Here is a 19,961-nt window from a genome sequence, read left to right as displayed (position 1 = left end):
GAAATGGAGATGACATCCCCATTTTGCAGCACTGTTGGAAGGCTTACATTTGATAATGTGTCTGAACAGCTAGAGCACCACATAAGCAATCAGTACATTATTATTGTTGTTGTTTCGTTGTTGTCATTGTGGTCAGCTGTGGTTTCTCAAGACCACTGCTGTCCCATAGAAATTACAATCCAAATTGCATATGTAACTTTAAACGCCCTGATACCGCATAGAATAAAATAAAATAAATACACAATGAAACAGGTGGAATTAATTTTAATAATGTATTTTACTTAACACAAACATCTAAAATAGTATTATTTCAACATGTAATCAATATAAAAAATTCTTAGTGACATATTTTGCCTTTTTTTTTTTTTTTCTATTAAGTCTCCAAAATCCAATGTGTTTTACATTGACAGCACAGCCCAGTTCAGCTTGGTCCCATTTCAAGGACTCAAAGGCCACTTGTGGCCAGTGGTGACCATACTGGACAGTGCAGGTCGGAGGGAGTTTTCTGAAGGGTGGGTTGGGGACTGGCCAGAAAATGCAGCTGTGAAACTGGAAATTCCTGGAAGGAAAAAGGCAGAGTTTCCATGTGGGGAGAGGCAGGGGGCAGCAATCAGGCCACTTAGGGGCCAGCTTCGGTTTTCCTGCTCTGTAGATCATTTCAGTGGAATGGGAGCAAACCAATGAGCTGGTTCATTCAACAAGTTATATATAGATTGAGTGACTGCTGTATGTCCAGAGGTGTTCAGATGCTGGCGGTAAAGCAGTGCATCAGTTAGACAATTAGACTGCCCCTTGGAGCTCACCGTGGAGCAGGAGAGACAGAAATTAAACAACTGCTGAAATAGATAAAGAAACGTAATGATAACGGAGAGAAGTGTGGCGAGGGGGAAATGCAGGGTTCTCTAGCAACATGGAGATGGCAGGGGTGGTGGCGTCGGGGACCGGAGATGAGGACCACCGCCTGCTTCAAGGTCACATCAAGAGATGTGACCTAGACAAGCTGAACCAGAAAAAATAATCAGAGGTGGTCGGATTTGACATCTGTTACGTTGAACCTTATGAAATTGCCATTTAGTGTATCAAAAATTGTTGAAAATCAGTAATTTCATAGGACTTAACGTAATATATAGGGCATAGAATGGATTGGAGATTCTTAGCTTGGGGCTCAAGAATGGGCTTGGATTGGGCTCTATTTCTAGCGAGGGTGTCCGCAGCCCCCATAAACTCTACCAAGGGACCTGTGATCCCTTCATCCCGCAAAGCATCAAAACTTGACCCGCCGCCCAAAGAGGCTGAATTTCTCGTCACACAGCCCAGAGGGAGGAGGGGCTGAGGGGCTGCCCCGGGATCCCGCCGCTCTGTCTCGCTCCCGGGCCGAGCCGTGTTGATTGTCCCCTCGCGGCGCCCGGAAGCGACCCTCAGTAAACAAAGCCTTGTGTGGGCGCAGCCCCAGCTGCCCGGGGAGCGCTGTCCAGCCCTAGTGGGGCGGGGGAGGAATGTTGTGAATGAACCCAGGACCCGCCCCGAAACTCCGCTTAAGGCCGGCACCGGGGGGTTTCCTCCCACTGTGATTGGTCTCCGGCGTCCCGTGATTGACAGCGCTGCTCGCTGAGCGCCCTGATTGAGTAGTCCCGGAAAGACAGGCAGTGCACACAACGAATGAACAGCGGCGACTTGGAGACGGATCTGGCGGTGCAGCCAATGGCGGAGGAGGGCCTCGGAGGCCGAAGGGGGGCCAATGGGGACGGGCGGTGGGGGCGGGACGACGGCGGAGGATAAAGCGGAGGCCGAGGCAGCTTCATTGTTGTGAAGGGTCTTAAAGGGGCCGCATCACCCCGCCGGCCCGGGGGTGGGTGCGGAGCGAGTCCCGGGGCGGCCGAGCGCGGACGAAAGACAGGAAGCCGGGCAGGGGTCGCGGGAGCCGGTGAAGCGGAGTAGGCGTCGGACCGACCCCCCTCTACACACAGGCCCCGCCCCGGCCCCGGCCCGGCCGGATGGACCCCCCCGCGGCCAAGCGGAGCCGGGACTGCCCCGCGGGACCGGAGGAGCGGGACGCCGGGGCCGGGGCAGTGCGCGGCCGGGGCCGACCCGAAGCGCTGCTGGACCTCAGCGCCAAGCGAGTAGCCGAGAGCTGGGCCTTCGAGCAGGTGACCGAGGAGTGCGGTGGGGAGGGACCCACTCCCAGCCCCGTCCCCGACACACCTTCTCCCCCTGTCCAGATTCCAGCCTCCGGACATGCCTCCATCGGAGACACCCCCAGGGATCTCCTCCAAGATCCTTAACTCTGCCCGAGACATCCCTTCATCCTCCCATTTCACTCCTTCAAACCCTATGACCCACCCCCATCCCTTCCCCAGCAGCTCTGCCCTTCAGCCCACAAGACCCAGGGGTTCCCTCAGTGCCCCAGATCCCAACACGGGACACTTTTTCTCCTCCTGCCCCATGGTCCTCTCACAACCGTGGGTACCTCTCTTTTCCCACCTTATCCTCATCCCCCAATTAGGGCACCCCATTCAATCCTCACTCCTCTCTCCAGCTCCTACAACCCGCCCCCACTTGGGAACAGAGCAGATCTCAGCACCTAGAGACTCCAGATCTCTGTCCTACACCCCCAGTAGAGGACTCCCCCACTTATATAGATCCCAGCCCCAAGACACCCCTTTCTGTCTCCAATCCCTGCCTCCAGCCTCCAGAAGCTACCTGTCCCATGGGGACCCCCTTCTTCTCCTGCATATCCTTCCCTCAGGCACTAACACTCACACACCCCTCAGTAATTCTGGGACTACCTCCCACCTGGGGCTGCCCAGCCCCTCCTGGCTGGCTGCAGAGATCACTCCATCGTCAGAGTCCCCCCTCCCCATTACCCCATGCTCACTCTCCCCTTGCCCCCCAGCCATCTCAGTCCTTCCAGAGTTTGGCAGCAGGTGTGGGGCCTGGGTTTCGGTACCTGGACAGGTGCACCTGGAATCCTGCCCCTATAACTTCTGAGGGGCCCTGCCAGGATGCCCCAGGGCTGGGCAAAGTCCCCTTTCCCAGCCTCAGTGTGGGTCCCCAGGGAGCTGGGTTGTGGCCAGGACCTAAGCAAGCCTACCTTAGCCCCCACAGGCTCTGTCCTCTGTTTGGTTTTGGGGGGCTTTCTTTGCTCCCTGGCCTCTCCAGAGTGAGTCTGCTGCGACTGATGGGTCTGGGCCAAGTGTGGATGGGGCGGGCTCTGATTCATGGCCTGGAAAATCCCTCCTTAGTCATCTGCCAACTGTCCCCGAGGCCTGGGCCAGTCACTGGTCCTCCCACTTCCCTTTGAAACCTAGGACTGGGGGCTCTGAAAGGTCCCTGCCCCTTCATTGTGTGTGAGACCCCCACAGAGTAATCCTAAAGCCTTCTCCAGGGCTCCCATGTACCTGCCCTGGGCAGGTCTGGCCCTAGGAAAGCTCTTGCCCCGCAGAAACTCATGGAATCCTCTGCAGCCTTTTGGGAGTTGTTCTCCTTCTTTGAGGAAACTGGGGCACAGAGAGGTTGAGAAACTTGCCCAAGGACACTCAGCCAGTGAATAGCAAGCCTGGATTGGAACGCAGGCTCAACCAGATCAGTTCATTGCCCAGAGCCCCCAGGGGTGGGCAGGACACCCCTCCCTTCCTGAGAGCCCTTAGCAGCTGGAACAGAGAGCCTGTCCTGGGAGCTGGAGCTCACCAGCTGTGGGATCCTGAACAAGTGAATTCACTCTGCCTCTGAGCCTCAGATTCCCCAGGCTGCAAAAATACTGGGTTGTTGCTATGAGAATTAAGGGAAATCGCACACATAAAGCATTTAGCACAACGTAGGCTAAGAACATGTAGTCCTGATCACTGGTCTTCTTATCACTTTTGTCTTCCTTCCTCGTCACCCCTCAAAGCCTGAGAGGTGAGACTACCTTACATTAGGACCCTGAGACCAGACATCCAGGAGGGAAGCAGCAGAAAGTTCCAGAACACTAACAATAGGCCAGATGTTATTGTAAGCGGTGTACGTATATTAGTGCATATGTAATACTCATGACACCCAGAAGGCGGGTGCTCTTAACATCTTCTTACACTTGAGAAAAACCGAAGCTCAGAGAGGCAAAGTGACTTGCCCAAGGTCATACTACTTGTAAGCAGCAAAGCCAGGATTCAAGCGCCAGGGTTTCTAACACACCGGGCCTTCCCACAGGTTGAGGAGCGGTTCTCCCGGGTGCCAGAGCCGGTCCAGAAGCGCATCGTGTTCTGGTCGTTTCCACGCAGTGAGCGGGAGATATGCATGTACTCATCTCTGGGCTACCAGCCCCCGGAGGGCGAGCACGATGCCCGGGTGCCCTTCACCCGTGGACTGCACCTGCTACAGAGCGGGGCCGTAGATCGTGTGCTGCAAGTGGGTGAGTGCCTGTCCCCTACCCCTGCCAGGGAGGCCAGGGGGTCCAAAGCAGACGTGGAGGGCTGGGGGAGGTTCCAAATGTCAGGCTTTGATGCCCAGGGAGGGTTGTACAAGACATTATGAGCTCAAGATCAGAGATCTGCCTCAACCTCAGTCAGCTTAGTTGGGGCATAGAGGTAGAGGTGGTAGGATAGGGGGGAGAGCAGGGAAGAAGGCAGGCCCGAGGCAGTGGTTTTGAGGAGTGACTGTAAACCAGAAGTGAGAGGAGGTTCCAGACCTCAGACAGAGGGACCCAGGGATGCTCTGGGCCCAAGGTTTAGAGCCAGAGGTAAGAATGATCCTAGACCTCAGGCTGCAGCGTCCTCGGTGAGAGTGGCAAAGTTTTAGAGCCAGTGATGAGCGACGGTCTTGGACGTCAGGCAGAAAGACTCAGGTGGAGGTTGGGTTCAGAGGTTTAGGAATGGTCTCAGACCTAAGGCAACGAGGCCTTCCTTGGGGTCTAGGGTGGAAGCTGGGGATCATCTGTGAGGAGTGGTCTTAAACCCCAGGCAGCAGGGTCCAGGTGAGGGGAAGGGGTGGAAGTTTTGAGTTAGCGATGAAAGATGATTCTAGACCTCAGGCAGCAGGGCTCAGAAGGGAACCAGTAGAGGTTGAGTCAGAAGGCAGGTAAGCCCTGGAATGCCATACCTCCCATGGGGGCAGGTCATGTCTCCCAGCTGGAGGCAGGGGCTCAGCCAAGATGACCCTCTCTGAACCCTGTCAGCCTGGGGGCCCCCTTGCCTGGACATGACCCAGCTGCCCATAGGCTCGGCCACCTCCAGCCGGTATGAGGAAGCCGCCGTCTCCCTGCATGACGCAGCCAGGGCCAGCTGGGGCCTGAGCTGCCCAACCAGTCGGATGAGCCTGGCATCTGGGCTCCCCAGGGGCCAGGGAGGGGTGGGGGGTGATGGGGTGACCTGGCCCCTGGCCGCCCACATCAATCCCTCGCCCCCCAAGTATCTTTGGTATCTTTGCAGGAAGTGACAGGGCGCCTGGAGCCTGGGCTGTATCCATGATTACCCAAGGGCTAAGAAAATCATCTTCAACAGCATTGCTGTAATAATATTATTCAGAATTAGAAGAACAAACATTTATTTAGCACTTACTATTCTACCAACAGTGTTCTAAGCACTTGCCAATATTAACCCATTTCATCCTCATTACAAACGCATGAGGAGGATGTTACTCTTTGTTCCCATTTCACAGATGTGGACACTGAGGCACAGCAAGGTTAAGTGACTTGTGCTAGGTTACTCAGCTGGGATTTGCACCTGGTCTTGCTGTGCACCGTGGAAAAGACTACCCATCTCTGGGGTGACACAGCAGTGACAATTTGGTTTTGGTCTTAGGGTTCCACCTGAGCGGAAATATCCGGGAGCCAGGGGGCCCTGGAGAGCCCGAGCGCCTTTACCATGTCTCCATCAGCTTTGACCGCTGTAAGATCACATCCGTGAGCTGCGGCTGCGACAACCGAGACCTCTTCTACTGTGCTCATGTGGTGGCCCTGTCGCTGTATCGCATTCGGCATGCCCGCCAGGTGGAGCTGCGGCTACCCATCTCCGAGACACTCTCCCAGATGAACCGGGATCAGCTGCAGAAGTTCGTGCAGTACCTCATCAGTGCCCACCACACTGAGGTGCTGCCCACTGCTCAGCGCTTGGCGGACGAGATCCTCCTCCTGGGCTCCGAGATCAACCTGGTGCATGGTAAGGGCGCCGCAAGGTCTGATGGGGCAGCGAGGCCCCAGCTCACAGCCATCTCGCTTTCTGTGCCACAGGCATTTGTCACAGCATCCAAAGGTACCCCTGACCGTGGAATTCCCTTGTGGTCCAGTGGTTAGCACTCAGTGCTTTCACTGCTGCGGCCCAGGTTCAATCCCTGGTTGGGGAACTAAGATCCCCTAAGCCACGTGGTGTGGCCAAAAAAGAAACCAAAGATACCCTTGATCCATGAGCAGGGGTAGGGGAGCACCACTTAACGAGGTCAAGATCACACACCTCAGCACTTATACTCCGATAAAGGTGTTATAAAAAAAAAAAAAGGATCACACACCTCAGTAAGTGGCAGATCCTGGATTTGATCTGGCCCTGGGCAGATGAATGGTCAAGAAATCAGCCAGTGGGAAGATCCAGCCCCAGGATGGGGGTGTCTCAAGATCACAGGAGCAGGCCTGAGTATGGGTGTGTGGAGGTCATAAGGAGTATGTGTGGACATTAGTGGGTGTCAGAGGTGGGATAGGGTAGTAGATAGACCAGGAGGTGTTATGAGTTCTGGGGTGGTTTGGAGCTACAAGTGTTGTTTAACTATAATGACTGAAGGATGGAGTAGGATGGTGGGTGAGTAAACGGATGCATAGTGGGTGGAGGCATGAACGGATATTTGAGGGTGGCGATGGGTGGATATAGAAGGTGTTCATGATCGGGTGTTGGGGTGAACTGTTGGTGTGGAAAAATGGATGGAATGAGTGGATGGGTGATTTACTAGGATGGTAGGTGAATAGGGAGTTGGTGGTAATTGGTGGTAGGGTTGGATGGGATGGGCTTTGATTGGGGAGTTTGAGGTAGTGGACAGATGGGGTTGGTGGAAGACTGGAAGGACCAAGGGGTGCATGGATTGAGGGTGAGTTGATGCGTGCATGAATGTTCTTATGTGAGGACTAACATGGTGGATGGGTCGAGTAGGTGGGTGTTTTGTGTAGGGTGTGTGGATGGACCAATGGGCTGGTGGGTGTTTGGGGAGATACATATGAAGGGTGGTTGGTGGGGAAAGAATAGATGGACAGTTTGGGTTAATTGGATGGATGGATAGCAGAGTTGTGTAGGTCAGTGGATGAATAGGTCAGTGGGTATTTTGAGTGGTTAGTACAGATGAGTTGGAAAGACAAATAGGGGTGGGTAGGTGGATGGATGGACTGGTGGGATGGGTATATAGATGTGAGTAGGTGGGAGTTATGGGCAGGGTGGATAATGGACTAATGGGGTAGGTAGGTGTGCTAAGGGTTATGATGTGTGGATGGAAAGATGCATGGCATGGCATGGGGGTGTGGACAGATGGTTGAGTGGTTTAAATGGATGGGTAGGTGATGTTTGGGGTAAGATGATGGGTGGATGGATGGATGGATGGATGGGTTTTCAGGTGGGATGGATGGAATTCTGGGATGGGTTGGGTGATTTGAAGGACTGGATGACAGACACCCCCTCCCCCAAGCCCCAGCCTCAGCTTTCCCTCCCTACCCACAGGTGCCCCAGACCCCACGGCAGGTGCGGGCATCGAGGACGCCAACTGCTGGCACCTGGACGAGGAGCAGATCCAGGAGCAGGTGAAGCAGCTGCTTTCCAACGGCGGCTATTATGGCGCCAGCCAGCAGCTGCGCTCCATGTTCTGCAAGGTGCTGGCTGGGCGGGTACATGGGGGGCGGGACTAGACGGCCGGGTGCCGGAGCCCCGCCCCTCCTCACCGTTTGGTGCGGCGCAGGTGCGGGAGATGCTGCGAATGCGGGACTCCAATGGCGCACGCATGCTGATCCTCATGACCGAGCAATTCCTGCAGGATCCGCGCCTGGCCCTGTGGCGGCAACAGGGCGCCGGCATGACGGACAAGTGCCGCCAGCTGTGGGATGAGCTGGGTAAGTCCCAGAACCCGGAGCGCGGCAGGCACCCAGGCTTTCCCACCTGAGATTAGGGTCTTGCCCGTGAATCCTTCCTCATTCATTAGCACCGCCAATGTACGAGGCACTGTACTGAGCGCTGGGACTACAGCAAGAAATAAGAGAGATTAAATACCAGTCCTCAGAGAGCTGACACCTAGTAGGGCAGACGGACAAGAAAATCCCAAAAGCCCATTAGACCAGGGGTCAACACGTTTTCCATAGGGCCAGATAGTTAATAGTTTTGGCTTTTCAGGCCATTTGGTTTTTGTCACTGTTACTCGATTTTATCTGTTGTAGCAGAAAAGCAGCCACAGACACACATAACAAAGTGGGTGTGGTAGCATTCCAATAAAACTGTATTTACAGACACTATTTATTTATTTGAATTTCATATCATTTTCACAAGTCACAAAATGTTCTTTTTATTTATTCCCCACCCCCTCCACCATTTAAAAGTGTAAAAATAAATCTTAGCTTACGGGCCATTCAAAAACACGCAGCGGGTTCGATTTTCTCCACGGGTGGTAGTTTGCTGACCCCTGTGATAGATGGTGATAAGTGCTACAGAAAAAAAATTTTTTTGCAAAAGGAGTCCAGTAGTCTGGGTTTGAGTCCTAACTTCTGGCTTCCCAGCTGTGTGACTTTGAGCAAGTGATTTTACCTCTCTGGACTGTAAAGTGAAGAGATGATGAATTGCACCCTCAGAGGCCAGAGGTGAGGGTTGAGCAGAGACCAGTGCCCAGCACACAGCGGGCACTCCATAAGTGCGTGCTGCGCCTGTTGCATGAATGTTGAGCCTCCCCCGTGCCCACATTTGCTGCCCTCTCTCCCCAGGGGCCCTGTGGGTGTGCATCGTCCTGAGCCCCCACTGCAAACCAGAGGAGCGGACGAGCTGGCTCCAGCTGCTTAGCAAGTGGGACAAGCTGGACGTGTGCCCGCTGGAAGAAGGCAACTACTCTTTTGATGGGCCCAGCCTGCAGCCCACCGTAGCCCTCAGCCCAGGTAGGAGAGGGGTCCCCGCCACTCCCCCCAACAAACCATCACTACTGCCTGTGGCCCAGCCACCCCATCATGGCACTCTGGGGGAAAATGGAGGCAAGGCAGGGGGGACCAGCCGTTGCCTGCCTCCCAGCCAGGAGGGAGTACCCAGGGCAGGGGCAGCAGGCAGCCCGAGGGACAGCGATGTGAAATACTTAAGATGCCTATAGTTCTGGGCTGGTCTCCTGACTCAGTCTCCTTCTGGCCATGGAGGCAGGAATCGGGCAGGGGGTAGGGGAAACAAATAGAAAAGGAAACAGGTATTGAGAAGAGAGAGACAAGTAAAGAGAGGCAGAGATGGAGGGAGAGAGGGAGAGGGAAAGACAGAGAAGGAGAGGAATAAATGGAGTGTGGAGGGAGAAAGATGGACAGACAGTCACAGTTGTTCAAGATCAGTTGTCCATTCATATGAAGGAATATCTGCACTGACACACACACACACACACACACCCCTTGAAAAGGCTGCTGGAAGGATTTGGGGAGATAACACACACTCATCGCTGCACCCAGAGCCTAGCACCAAGCTGGCACTCAGTGGGGCAGAGCTGACCAGCGCCTGACCGTTAGGGCCCCCCTCATGGGGCTGCATTTGGGCGCCTCTCCCACAGGCCCAGAGGAGGAGGAGGAGGAGGAGGAGGTGGAGGCTGCAGGTTCCCGCCACACCGTGTTTGGCCGCGCCCTGCAGGCTGGGTTGCTGCACTGGAGTGACGCCCACCTGCAGAGGATCCTGGCCAGTGACTCCTACGGCCCCAGCCTCACAAGCAACGGGAGTGGTGACAAGCCAACCTTTGACCCCCAGGGCCGCCCACTCTGGCTGGGCGAGCCCTTCCCCACTGCCTGTGCCCGTGTGGACACCCTGAGGGCCCACGGATACCCCCGCCAGGCCCTGCGACTGGCAGGCGCTATAGTCAACACACTCCGGCTGCAGCGGCGACATCAGCTTGAGACCTACAAGCAGCAGAAAAAAGGTGGGCACCAATATTATCATCATGTCCTGGGGCTGCAGACACAAATGCCAACAGCTGGGGGCTGTGGCAACCTGGAGAGTCTGTGGGTACAACAAGAAAACAGACCACTCTAGGTGTCTTGAGCAGAAAAGAATTTAATGCAGGGGATTGAGGATTCGCAAAACCACTGGAAGGGCCGCAGGATTGAAAGTCAGGGAAGCCCCTGCTTGGCTTCACACACTTGAACTTCAGAAGCACAGGAGGTTCAGCAGGCTGTAGCCCTCACATGGTGGCAGGGCAGTTCCCAAGAGGACAACCCAGAACCTGCTGGCAAACCTCATGTCTGTGCCCTGCAGACAGCTACACGCCTGCTCACAGCCACTGCAAGAGAGTAATGGCCTCATTCTCTCCCACCTTCCACACCTCACACGAAGAAGCCTGGGAAATGTAGTTTCTATAGATCTAGCCACGTGCCTTTCAGGAACATGGACCCCGTGTGGCCAGATCTTCTGATTTTTCAAGAGAAGCCAGAAGTCCAGATTATCTAATGTGGAATTTACTGATTTTTTTCAATATGGGCAACAATTTGAAAATTGTATTAGGAAAAACAGAAACTTACACTGTGTTGGCCCCAAAAAGGACACATTTGTGGACTAGATATGGGGGGACAGGAGAGAGGCTACCAGTTGTGTTCTCTGGGTGATGAAGTTGAGTTGATGGGTCAGTTACCAGGAAATTGAATACAGGGTGTAATGGGGGAGAAATGGGGGCACTGGGATCTGAGCAGACCCCTGACCAGTTTCTCAAGGTGTAGGGTTAGCCCCCCAGAGGAGGTGAGAGCTAAGCTGAGATCTTAAGGATGTTTAGGAGTTTCCCGGGAGAAGGGGAGGGAGCAACAGTGTTCCAGTTAGAAGGAACAGCATGGGCAGGAGCCCAGAGGCAAGGGAGAGCACGGCTTGTGGGAGGAGATTGGAGGATGGGCTTCCAGGTGGGGTGGGTGACCACTTCAGGGAAACTTTCATATCCGTCCTTGGGAGCCCTGAAAGCAGGCTGGGCCTGAGAGAGGTGGGAAGGATCAAGGGTTATAAGGAGGGGAATGACACTGGTTGGATGTTTTAGAAAGCACCCAGTTTAGCCAGGCCTGGGTCTGGGTGTGGGACAGGAGGCCAGGTCCGTGGAGGTGAGAGCTGCTGCAGAGCTCAAGGGGCAGAGAAAAGGGTGCTGGGTGGGCAGATGGTGAGTGGGCACTGGGAGGTTGGGCTTGGGGTTCAGGGAGAGGAAGCCCCCCCCCGGGGGCTTGGTGGAGGGGGGCTGGGCATTGAACCCTCTCTTCCTACCTGCAGAGCTACTGCAGAAAGGCTCCACCTGCATCACCAACATGGAAGGATGGGTGGGCCACCCCCTGGACCCCATTGGCTGCCTCTGCAGGGCACTCTTGGAGGCCTGTCACCTAGAGGAGGAGACCCTTGCCATTTACCCAGGTACCCACACTGGGGACCCCTTGAGGAGGTGGGGAAATCACCACCTCTTGGCCATGCCCTCTTGCCCAGTACCCCTAGAAAGTGAGGCCACGCCCTTACACTTGGCCATGCCCCTACACTTGGCCACGCCCTTCGGCCAGTGCCAGGTGCCAAGAGGCTTAGCTTCTCCTGAAAGTGAGGCCACCGTAGGCCTATCTGCTGTTGGAAGGTGGGCGCCACCCCCTGGTGTGTGTGCGGAAGCAGCTGGGCTCTCCCTAAACCTCCCCCCCACCCCACACACAGTGTCCATATTTAAAGTCAAGGACCACTGGAGTCCCAGGAAAAGGGGTTCCCCTCTAGCCGCCCTGGTGTCCTTCTCCCACAGACTCAGGCCCTGAGAGGCGGAAGGTGGCCTACCAGCACGTCCCGGTGCCCGGGAGCCCTGGGGAGTCCTACTTGGCAATGGCGCTAGAGGTGGCACTGCTGGGCCTGGGACAGCAGCGGGCCCTGCCCGAGGGGCTGTATGCCCAGGACAAGGTGGTACGCAACGAGGAGCAGCTGCTGGCCCTGTTGGAGGAGGTGGAGCTGGACGAACGGCTGGTGCAGGTGCTACGCAAGCAGGCGGGACAGCTGCTGGAAGGTGAAGCCCCACTGCTAGCCTGGCCGTTCCTGAAAGATAGGGTCCTGCCTCTCTACTGTAGTGGCCTGGTTATTGCTGGATCGGGAGACCCCGCCCCTAACTCCACCTCCTTGTCCTTACTGCCTTTCCATACCTTGGCAGTTCCTAAAAGGTGAGCACCAGACCTTGGCCCCGCCCCCAGCAGTGCTGGCAGCCAATAATGGCTTCGAGTGATGAGGCCCCACCCCTTTCCCACTTTGGAGCCAATGAGCCTAGTCGCTGATGCCCAGCTAGACTTTGATTGGCTCTGCCCACGGTCCTACCTTGTGAGGCCCCTCCCCTACTGCAAAGGGAAGCTGGCTTGGCCACACCACTGGAGCAGGTGCAGCCCCACCTCCACCCTCTGGCCCCACCCTGCATCTGAGTCCTGACCCTTATCCAGGGGTGCCCAGCGTCTCTTTTCTGTGGATTTTCCAGTGCTTGTCTCAGTCTTAGCCCTGTGCTCCCACCCCCCGGGACCTCTCTAGCCCCAGCCACTCTATCCTGAGTCCGCCCATCCCACACTCAGAGCCTGGGGTGTGGGGAGACCTGGGGAGGGGCCATGCAAGCCCACACCCGTAGGCTGAGCTCAGGCTGCCCCTGCAGGGGGTCCTTTCAGCGGCTTTGGAGAAGTGCTTTTCCGGGAGAGCGTGCCCATGCACACCTGTGCCCGCTACCTGTTTACTGCACTGCTGCCCCACGACCCCGACCTGGCCTACCGCCTCGCGCTGCGAGCCATGAGGTGAGGAGAGGCAGCTGGGGACTCCCACTGGGCCGGGCAGGATTGGGGGATGGGAGGCTACTGGGAGCCCCATCCTTCTGCCTGAACTCACAGCTTGGTTCATTCAGCCTCCCTCATCCGGCCATTCCAGACTGCCCGGTGCTCTTGATTACACATTAGAAATGTCATATTATTTTGAATTTGAGAAACATCCACATGACACAGAATTCAGAGTCCTTTTCTAGGCAGGTTTGTCCCAACTTACCCAAAGCTCTCTGGAGGCAAGCAGTGATACCACTTTCTTATCTATACTGCAAGAGTCCATATTTCTGCAAACCCATAATCTGAAAATTAAAAGTTGGTTCTCCTTTACGCCATGACACATCCTGCACCTATTCTTTGCACCTTGTTTTCACTGAACATTTGCATCTTAAAAGCTATATCCTGTCACATAGCATGTGAACCACTGTAGGGATACACCAGGAATAAACCAATCTGGAGCTGATAGACATTTACATTGTTTCCAAAAAGATGTTGCAATGAATAACCGGGTTATTTCCCATGTGCAACAGCAAATCATAGAAGCAGAATTTTAAAAGGCCCTGTCTATAGTGAACCACGTCCAACAAATAAAGTGAAATCTGTCCCCCATCCTCTGATCCTATTCTCCAGAGGCACCTATTAACAATTTGGAGTGCATTTTCCCAGAATATTTGGAAAGAATAATCTGTTAAGAGCCATGATTTAGAGAACACTCTTTCACGTGCTGGACTTTTTTCTAAGCCAGTGCCAGCAAATTACAGCCCACGGGCCAAATTTGGCCCGCTGCCTGTTTTTGTACAGCCCATGAGATAAGAATGGTTTTTGTATTTTTAGATGGTTGGAAAAAAATCAAAACAATATTCTGTGACACATGAAAAGTATGTGAAACTCAAATTTCAGCATCCAGAAATAAAGTTTTATAGGCACAGAGCACCATTCACTCATTTCCTTATTGTCTGTGGCTGCTTTTACACAACAGTGACAATTGTGACAGAGACCAAATGGCCCACAAAGCTGAAAATATTGGCTGTCCAGCCCTGTGCAGAAAACGGTGCTGACCCCCCGATCTAAATCTGTGACTCACATAGTGAAATAAATATGTTTACCCCCATTTTACACATAAACAGGCTTAAGGTGTGTCCCGAATTATGTAGCAAAGTCATTTAGATATTTGGAATCAGGACAGTCTTGACTCCTATTCTATGCTATTGATTACATTTAACAGCTTTGAAAAGCTTTCTTAGCACAGAATGCATGTAAACAGTGAGCTGCTGAACAAAATATCTTAGGGGGGACGTTGAGTCATTCAACAAACAATTTGTTGTTTACCTGCTGTGTGTCAGGCATTGTCCTGGTGCTGGAGAGGCAGTGTCGGTGAACCAAATAGTCAAAAATTCCTGCCCTCGTGGAGCTGACCTTGTAGTTAGGGAGAGACAGTAAATAAATTTATAGGTAAACTATGTTGTATGTCAGATAGTGACATGCAAGAAAGGGGTGGAAGGAGTTGGGAGTAGGAAGCTGCACTCTCCCATGTGTTGGGCATGTCAGGGAAGAGCTTATTGAAAAATATTTGAGCAAAGACCTGAAAGAGGTGAGGGGGAGTCACAAGGATGTCTAGGGGAGAGTGTTCCAGGCAGAGGGAACAGTTCGTGCAAAAGCCCTGAGGTAGGGCTGTGCCTGGTGGTATGTGAGGGATGTCAAGGGGAACAGTGACTGGAGCAGAGTGAGCAAGGGGGGTGGGACCACATCAGGACACAAATAATCCCCTTACCTCTTTATCAGCCCTTGGTGAGTGAACAGAGCATCATTTATTTAATCGACCCCACAGTGATGGGTATAAACAACACTGCAATGAACATCTTTTTTTTTTTTTTTGGAATATAGTTGATTTACAATGTTGTGTTAGTTTCAGGTGTACAGCAAAGTGAATCAGTTATACATATATCCACTCCTTTTTAGATTCTTTTCCCATATAGGTCATTACGGAGTACTGAGTAGAGTTCCCTGTGCTATATGGCAGGTCCTCATTTATCTGTTTTATATATGCAGTGAACATCTTGAACATACATCCTCCATCTTTTTGGATGCCCAGAGATTTGCTGGCCTAGGAGGGTAGGCTCTGGCTGAGGCAGGAGGCCTTTCTCTCCTAGAGAGGATGGAGACTCCAGCCTTGTCTCAGGGCAGGGCTGCTTCTCTTCTCACCCCAGGCTGCCCATACTGGAGACAGCGTTTCCAGCTGGAGAACCTCATGGCAACCCACTGGATTCCATCGTGAGCAACCGCTTCCCCCGCTGGTTCATCCTCGGCCACCTGGAGACCCGCCAGTGTGAACTGGCCTCCGCCATGCTGACCGCCGCCAAGGGTGAGGACAGCGACTGCCCCCCACCCCCGTCCCCCTGTCCTCCTTTACCTTACTCCCCTCCCTCCTTTCCCTCATTCCTTCCTGCCTACTTTTTATCCTTTTACCATACCCCACCCACAGTTTTCCTTAAGTGCATTCTTTTTTTGGCCACCCCACACAACATGCGGGATCTTAGTTCCCCAACCAGGGATCAAACCCGCACCCCCTGCAGTGGAAGCGTGGAGTCTTAACCGTGGACTGCCAAGGAAGTCCCTCCTTGAGCACTTTCTATATGTACCAGGCACTGTCCCAGGTGCTGAGCTTGCAGCAGCGAACAAAACCGTCCCAAATCCTGTGCTCTGTAGTGTTAATTCTAGTGAGGGCAGACAGACAATAAATAAGGTAAAGAAGATAGTTATGTAGTGAGAGGTAATAAGTGGTAAGGAAGGGAATAAAGCAGGTTGACACTTAAGCCAAGACATGAAGGTGAAGGTGGAGTCATGCCAGTATCTGATGTCTTAGCTCAGCTGCCGTAACAAAATACCATAGACTTGGTAGTTTAAACAACAGGAATTTATTTTCTCACAGTTCCAGAGACTGGAAGTTCAAGATCAGGGTGCCAGCATGGTCAGTTCCTGGTGAGGGCTCTCTTCCTGGCTTACAGACAGCTGCCTTCTCACTGCATCCTCACATGGCAGAGAAAGGGAGAGCTCTGGTCTTCTCCTCTACTTATAAGGACACTAATCCCATCCTGGGGGTCCTAGCCACATGGCCTCATCTAAACAAAATTGCCTCCCAAAGGTACTATCACGCTGGAGGGTTAGAGCTTCAATATATGAATTCTGGGGAGGACACAGTTCAGTCCATAGCATCTGGGAAGAGCCTTCCAGGCAGAGGGAACAGCCAGTGCAAAGACCCTGATGCTGGACTGTGCCTGGTTATGTTTGAGGAACAGAGAGGAGGCTGATGTGGCTGGAGCAGAGTAACAGAATTGTAGGATCTGGGCCAATGATAATAATAGTAATAAAAGCTCACGTTTGTGTAACTCTTGCCATGTTAAGGCCTTTACAAGTACAGGCTCACTGCAGCCCTGTGAGACACGTACCATTGCATTAGTATTACCCTTTGTACAGATGGGGCAGCCAAGGCACAGAGAGGTGAAGCGACTTGCTCAAGGTCACACAGCTTGTGAGTGGCAGGGATTTGAACCCAGGCATCTGGGTCCAGAATTGGTGCCCTTGACAGTTAGGGGTCCAGTGGGCCCCTGGGTGGCTTCCTCCCACTGGAAAGGGAGGGGCAGAGGAGAGAAAAAGGGGAGTGCCAAGAGTGGTCTAGGTCTTCATAGAACCATTGCCAGGTGCCTCACTGTCCACATTCACACATTTGCACATTTGTAGAGGAACCAGTGTGAGCAGGTCAGGCAGCAGCAGGGGCTGGTGCTGGGTATGCCCACAATATCCTCTGTCCCTCCCCCCACCCCAGGAGACCCCAAGTGGCTGCACGCAGTGCTGGGCTCCATCCAGCAGAACATCCACTCTCCAGCCTTGCTCTTCAAGCTGGCACAGGACGCCTGCAAGACTGCCACGCCGGCCAGTGCACCACCAGACACCACACTGCTGGGCATTGCGCTGGAGCTTGGCCTGCAGGTGACTGGCCGCAGGGAGGATGGGGGCAGGGGGCTGCTGCCTGAGGGCTGGCCAGGTGAGGGCCACTTGGAGGTGGGACCTGAGTGTGAGGTCTGCCTGTAGGGGCGGGGCCTGAGGGTAAGCATCGCCCCTGGGGCCAGGGCCTGGATGTGAGCAGCACCTCTTGGGCAGGTCTACAGGGGAGCAGGGTCGGTGAGTAAGAGTCCTGAGAGTGAGGGACTGGAGTCACCAGTGAGGGTGGGGCCTATGAATGAGTGACTCGGTAGCAGAGCCTGAAGGTGAGAATCTCCTTCTGGGGGTGTGGCTGAGGACAAGGAAGGGGGTCACGGAGCATGCAGGTGAGTGGACTGGCCACAAGAGAGAGCAGAACCTAAGGGTGCTGGCCTTGGGAGTGGGGCCTGGGGCTGGTGGGCCATAAGAACCACAGGTGGGCGGAGCTGAAACTGAAGGGGCACAACCTGCCTGCAAGGAGCTTTCTTGGGAAAGGGCCTGTAGGGGACTGCAGCCTAGAAGGAGGGGTCACCACTGAGGGGAGGGGCTTGGGGAGAGTCCTGTGAGTGAAGAGCCACCCCCGGAGGGTGGGGTCTGTGCTTAAAAGTCATGGAGGCAGGGCCTGCAGGTGAGTGTCCAGGCCATCCTCAGGGGCCGGACAAGGGACAGTGCTGCAAGGGCAAGGCAGAGTCACGGTTGCAGCCTGAAGGGATAGACAGGTATGGGGCTCATGGGGGCGGGGCCTCAGACGGTGGCCAAAGTAAAATAACAGAATAAGGTACAGATTCGGGTGATACCTTCCCAGGTAGAACTGGCCAGCAAAGGGCTGGCAGGAGGCAGAATTGGCCTCTGAACAACCCCCTGAGGGGGGCGGAGCCATTGTGGGGGATATGTGGTAGTTGAGATAAGGGTGGTGCTTTAGGCAGGTGACCCACTATTTAGAAGCTTCCAGACAGGGCCTGGGGATGGGGCCTCAGAAGAGAGGCCAGCAAGGAAGGTGCTTATTGGGGGTGGGACCTGAAGAAGGTGGGACCTGTAGGGCAGGTGCTTTGTTTGGGGCTGCAGGGGGAAATCTGTTGACAGGAGGCATGGAACTTTCCAGAGAGAAGGGACAGGTTGGTTTGTCATCCCAGGTAGGATCCACGGGGCCTCAGAATAACACCAACACTAACAGTAATGGCTGGCATCAGCTGAGCACTTTGAAGAAGTAGGCACCATGCAAAGAGTTTACCTACATACTTTCACTTAATTCTCACAACTCGATGAGGTAGATACTATTTTTATCTCCATTTTACAGATGGGGAAGCTGAGGTCCAGAGAGGTGAAGCCCCTTGCCCAGATTGTATGGCTCATTGATTCAGCCCTTAACTTCCAAGTTTCCCGGGGCCCTTAAGGATCCCCCGCCCCCCTTCCACACGCCAGCCCTGGTTTGGGTGACCCCCTTCTCTACCCCTCCCCATCCCATGCTGCAGGTGATGCAGATGACCCTGAACACCATGACCTGGCGTCGGAGGGAGATGGTGCGCTGGCTGGTCAGCTGTGCCACGGAAGTCGGTGAGAGTCCCCAAGGGGACCCGCCACCCACCTCCCTGTGGAACTGGGCAGGCATGAGGGAGAAGCAGAGCCATTTCCCCGACTCCAGCCTGTGCTCAGGGCTAGGCCAAGAGGGAATGTTGGGAGGGGGGACCGAGCTGGACAAAGACCTGGAGGCTGGCTAGGCTAAAGTGGCTTGGAGAAGGGACAATCCATCCAATGCTTAGCCCCCACCCCACCAGATCCCACCCAGCCCAGCTGCCCTCTCCTCCCTTGGAAAAGTAAAGTGAAGTTTCTGTCAAGCCAAGAGTAGCGGTAGAGGGGGTGCAGCTTTAGCCTTGGCTGGTGGGGATAGTAGGTCAGGGTAAACCCATGCACACAGGGTAAACCCCTGTCCCATTCCTGACCAGTGTCACCCTGTCATCTCCCACAGGCCTGCAAGCCCTGATGAACATCATGCAAAACTGGTACTCCTTATTCACACCGGTGGAGGCAGCCACCATCGTGGCAGTGACGGGCACCACCCATGCCACGCTGTTGCGGCTGCAGCTGGATGCGCCCCGGCGGGAGGAGCTCTGGGCATGCGCCCGCACCCTGGCCTTGCAGTGCGCCATGAAGGACCCGCAGAACTGCGCCCTGCCCGCCCTCACCCTGTGCGAGAAGAACCACGCGGCCTTCGAGGCGGCCTACCAGATCGTGCTGGATGCCGCAGCCGGAGGCCTGGGCCACGCCCACCTCTTCACCGTGGCCCGCTACATGGAGCACCGTGGCCTGCCGCTGCGGGCCTACAAGCTGGCGACGCTGGCCCTGGCGCAGCTCAGCATCGCCTTCAACCAGGACAGCCACCCGGCCGTCAATGACGTGCTCTGGGCCTGCTCGCTCAGCCACTCGCTGGGCCGGCACGAGCTCTCTGCCATCGTTCCCCTCATCATCCGCAGCATCCACTGCGCCCCCATGCTCTCCGATATCCTGCGCCGCTGGACCCTCTCAGCGCCCGGCCTGGGGCCCCTCGGGGCTCGCCGGGCTGCCAAGCCGCTGGGCGCCGACCGGGCACCGCTGTGCCAGCTGCTGGATGCGGCGGTAGCCGCCTACATCACCACCAGCCACTCCCGCTTGACGCACATCAGCCCGCGGCACTACGGCGACTTCATCGAGTTCCTGGGCAAGGCCCGCGAGACCTTCCTGCTGGCGCCCGATGGGCACCTGCAGTTCGCCCAGTTCCTGGAGAACCTCAAACAGACCTACAAGGGCAAGAAGAAGCTCATGCTCCTGGTGCGGGAGCGTTTCGGCTGAGGGGCAGCAGGCAGGCGGTGGGGACATCCGCCTTCGCCCCTGATTCTGTGGCACCCGCCCTCCATCACGGGCCTCAACGCTGGAGGCCTATGTGGCATTTCAGTATTAAGTCAGGGAAGGAGCCCGGCTGGAGCTGGGTGGTCTTGCCTGCCATCCCCTCCAAGCCCAGAAAGAGGTGGGAAGCAGGGGGTCGCATCCTGCCACATGCGTGCCTAGG

General features: G+C 55.0%; 1 protein-coding gene across 2 annotated transcripts; it reads left to right on the top strand.

Moving 5' to 3' along the window:
* Positions 1-1,994: 1,994 nt before the first annotated feature.
* On the top strand, positions 1,995-19,744 carry ZSWIM4 (zinc finger SWIM-type containing 4; the record flags this gene model as incomplete). Of its 2 annotated transcripts, XM_079702508.1 has the most annotated exons (14): positions 1,995-2,147; positions 4,186-4,387; positions 5,775-6,131; positions 7,665-7,813; positions 7,900-8,050; positions 8,909-9,076; positions 9,727-10,080; positions 11,403-11,540; positions 11,905-12,159; positions 12,784-12,919; positions 15,148-15,302; positions 16,764-16,927; positions 18,391-18,472; positions 18,885-19,744. In XM_079702508.1, the coding sequence occupies 14 exons, from the start codon at positions 1,995-1,997 to the stop codon at positions 19,742-19,744; spliced, it is 3,324 nt and encodes a 1,107-aa protein (XP_079558634.1). The 2 variants fall into 2 exon arrangements, with proteins under 2 accessions (XP_079558634.1, XP_079558635.1); XM_079702509.1 differs by lacking the exon at positions 9,727-10,080.
* Between the last annotated feature and the right edge of the window lie 217 nt (positions 19,745-19,961).

This window comes from Hyperoodon ampullatus, assembly GCF_949752795.1.
Source record: "Hyperoodon ampullatus genome assembly, chromosome: 4".
Lineage (NCBI taxonomy): Eukaryota > Metazoa > Chordata > Mammalia > Artiodactyla > Ziphiidae > Hyperoodon > Hyperoodon ampullatus.
This window is presented reverse-complemented; position numbering and strand designations above follow the sequence as displayed.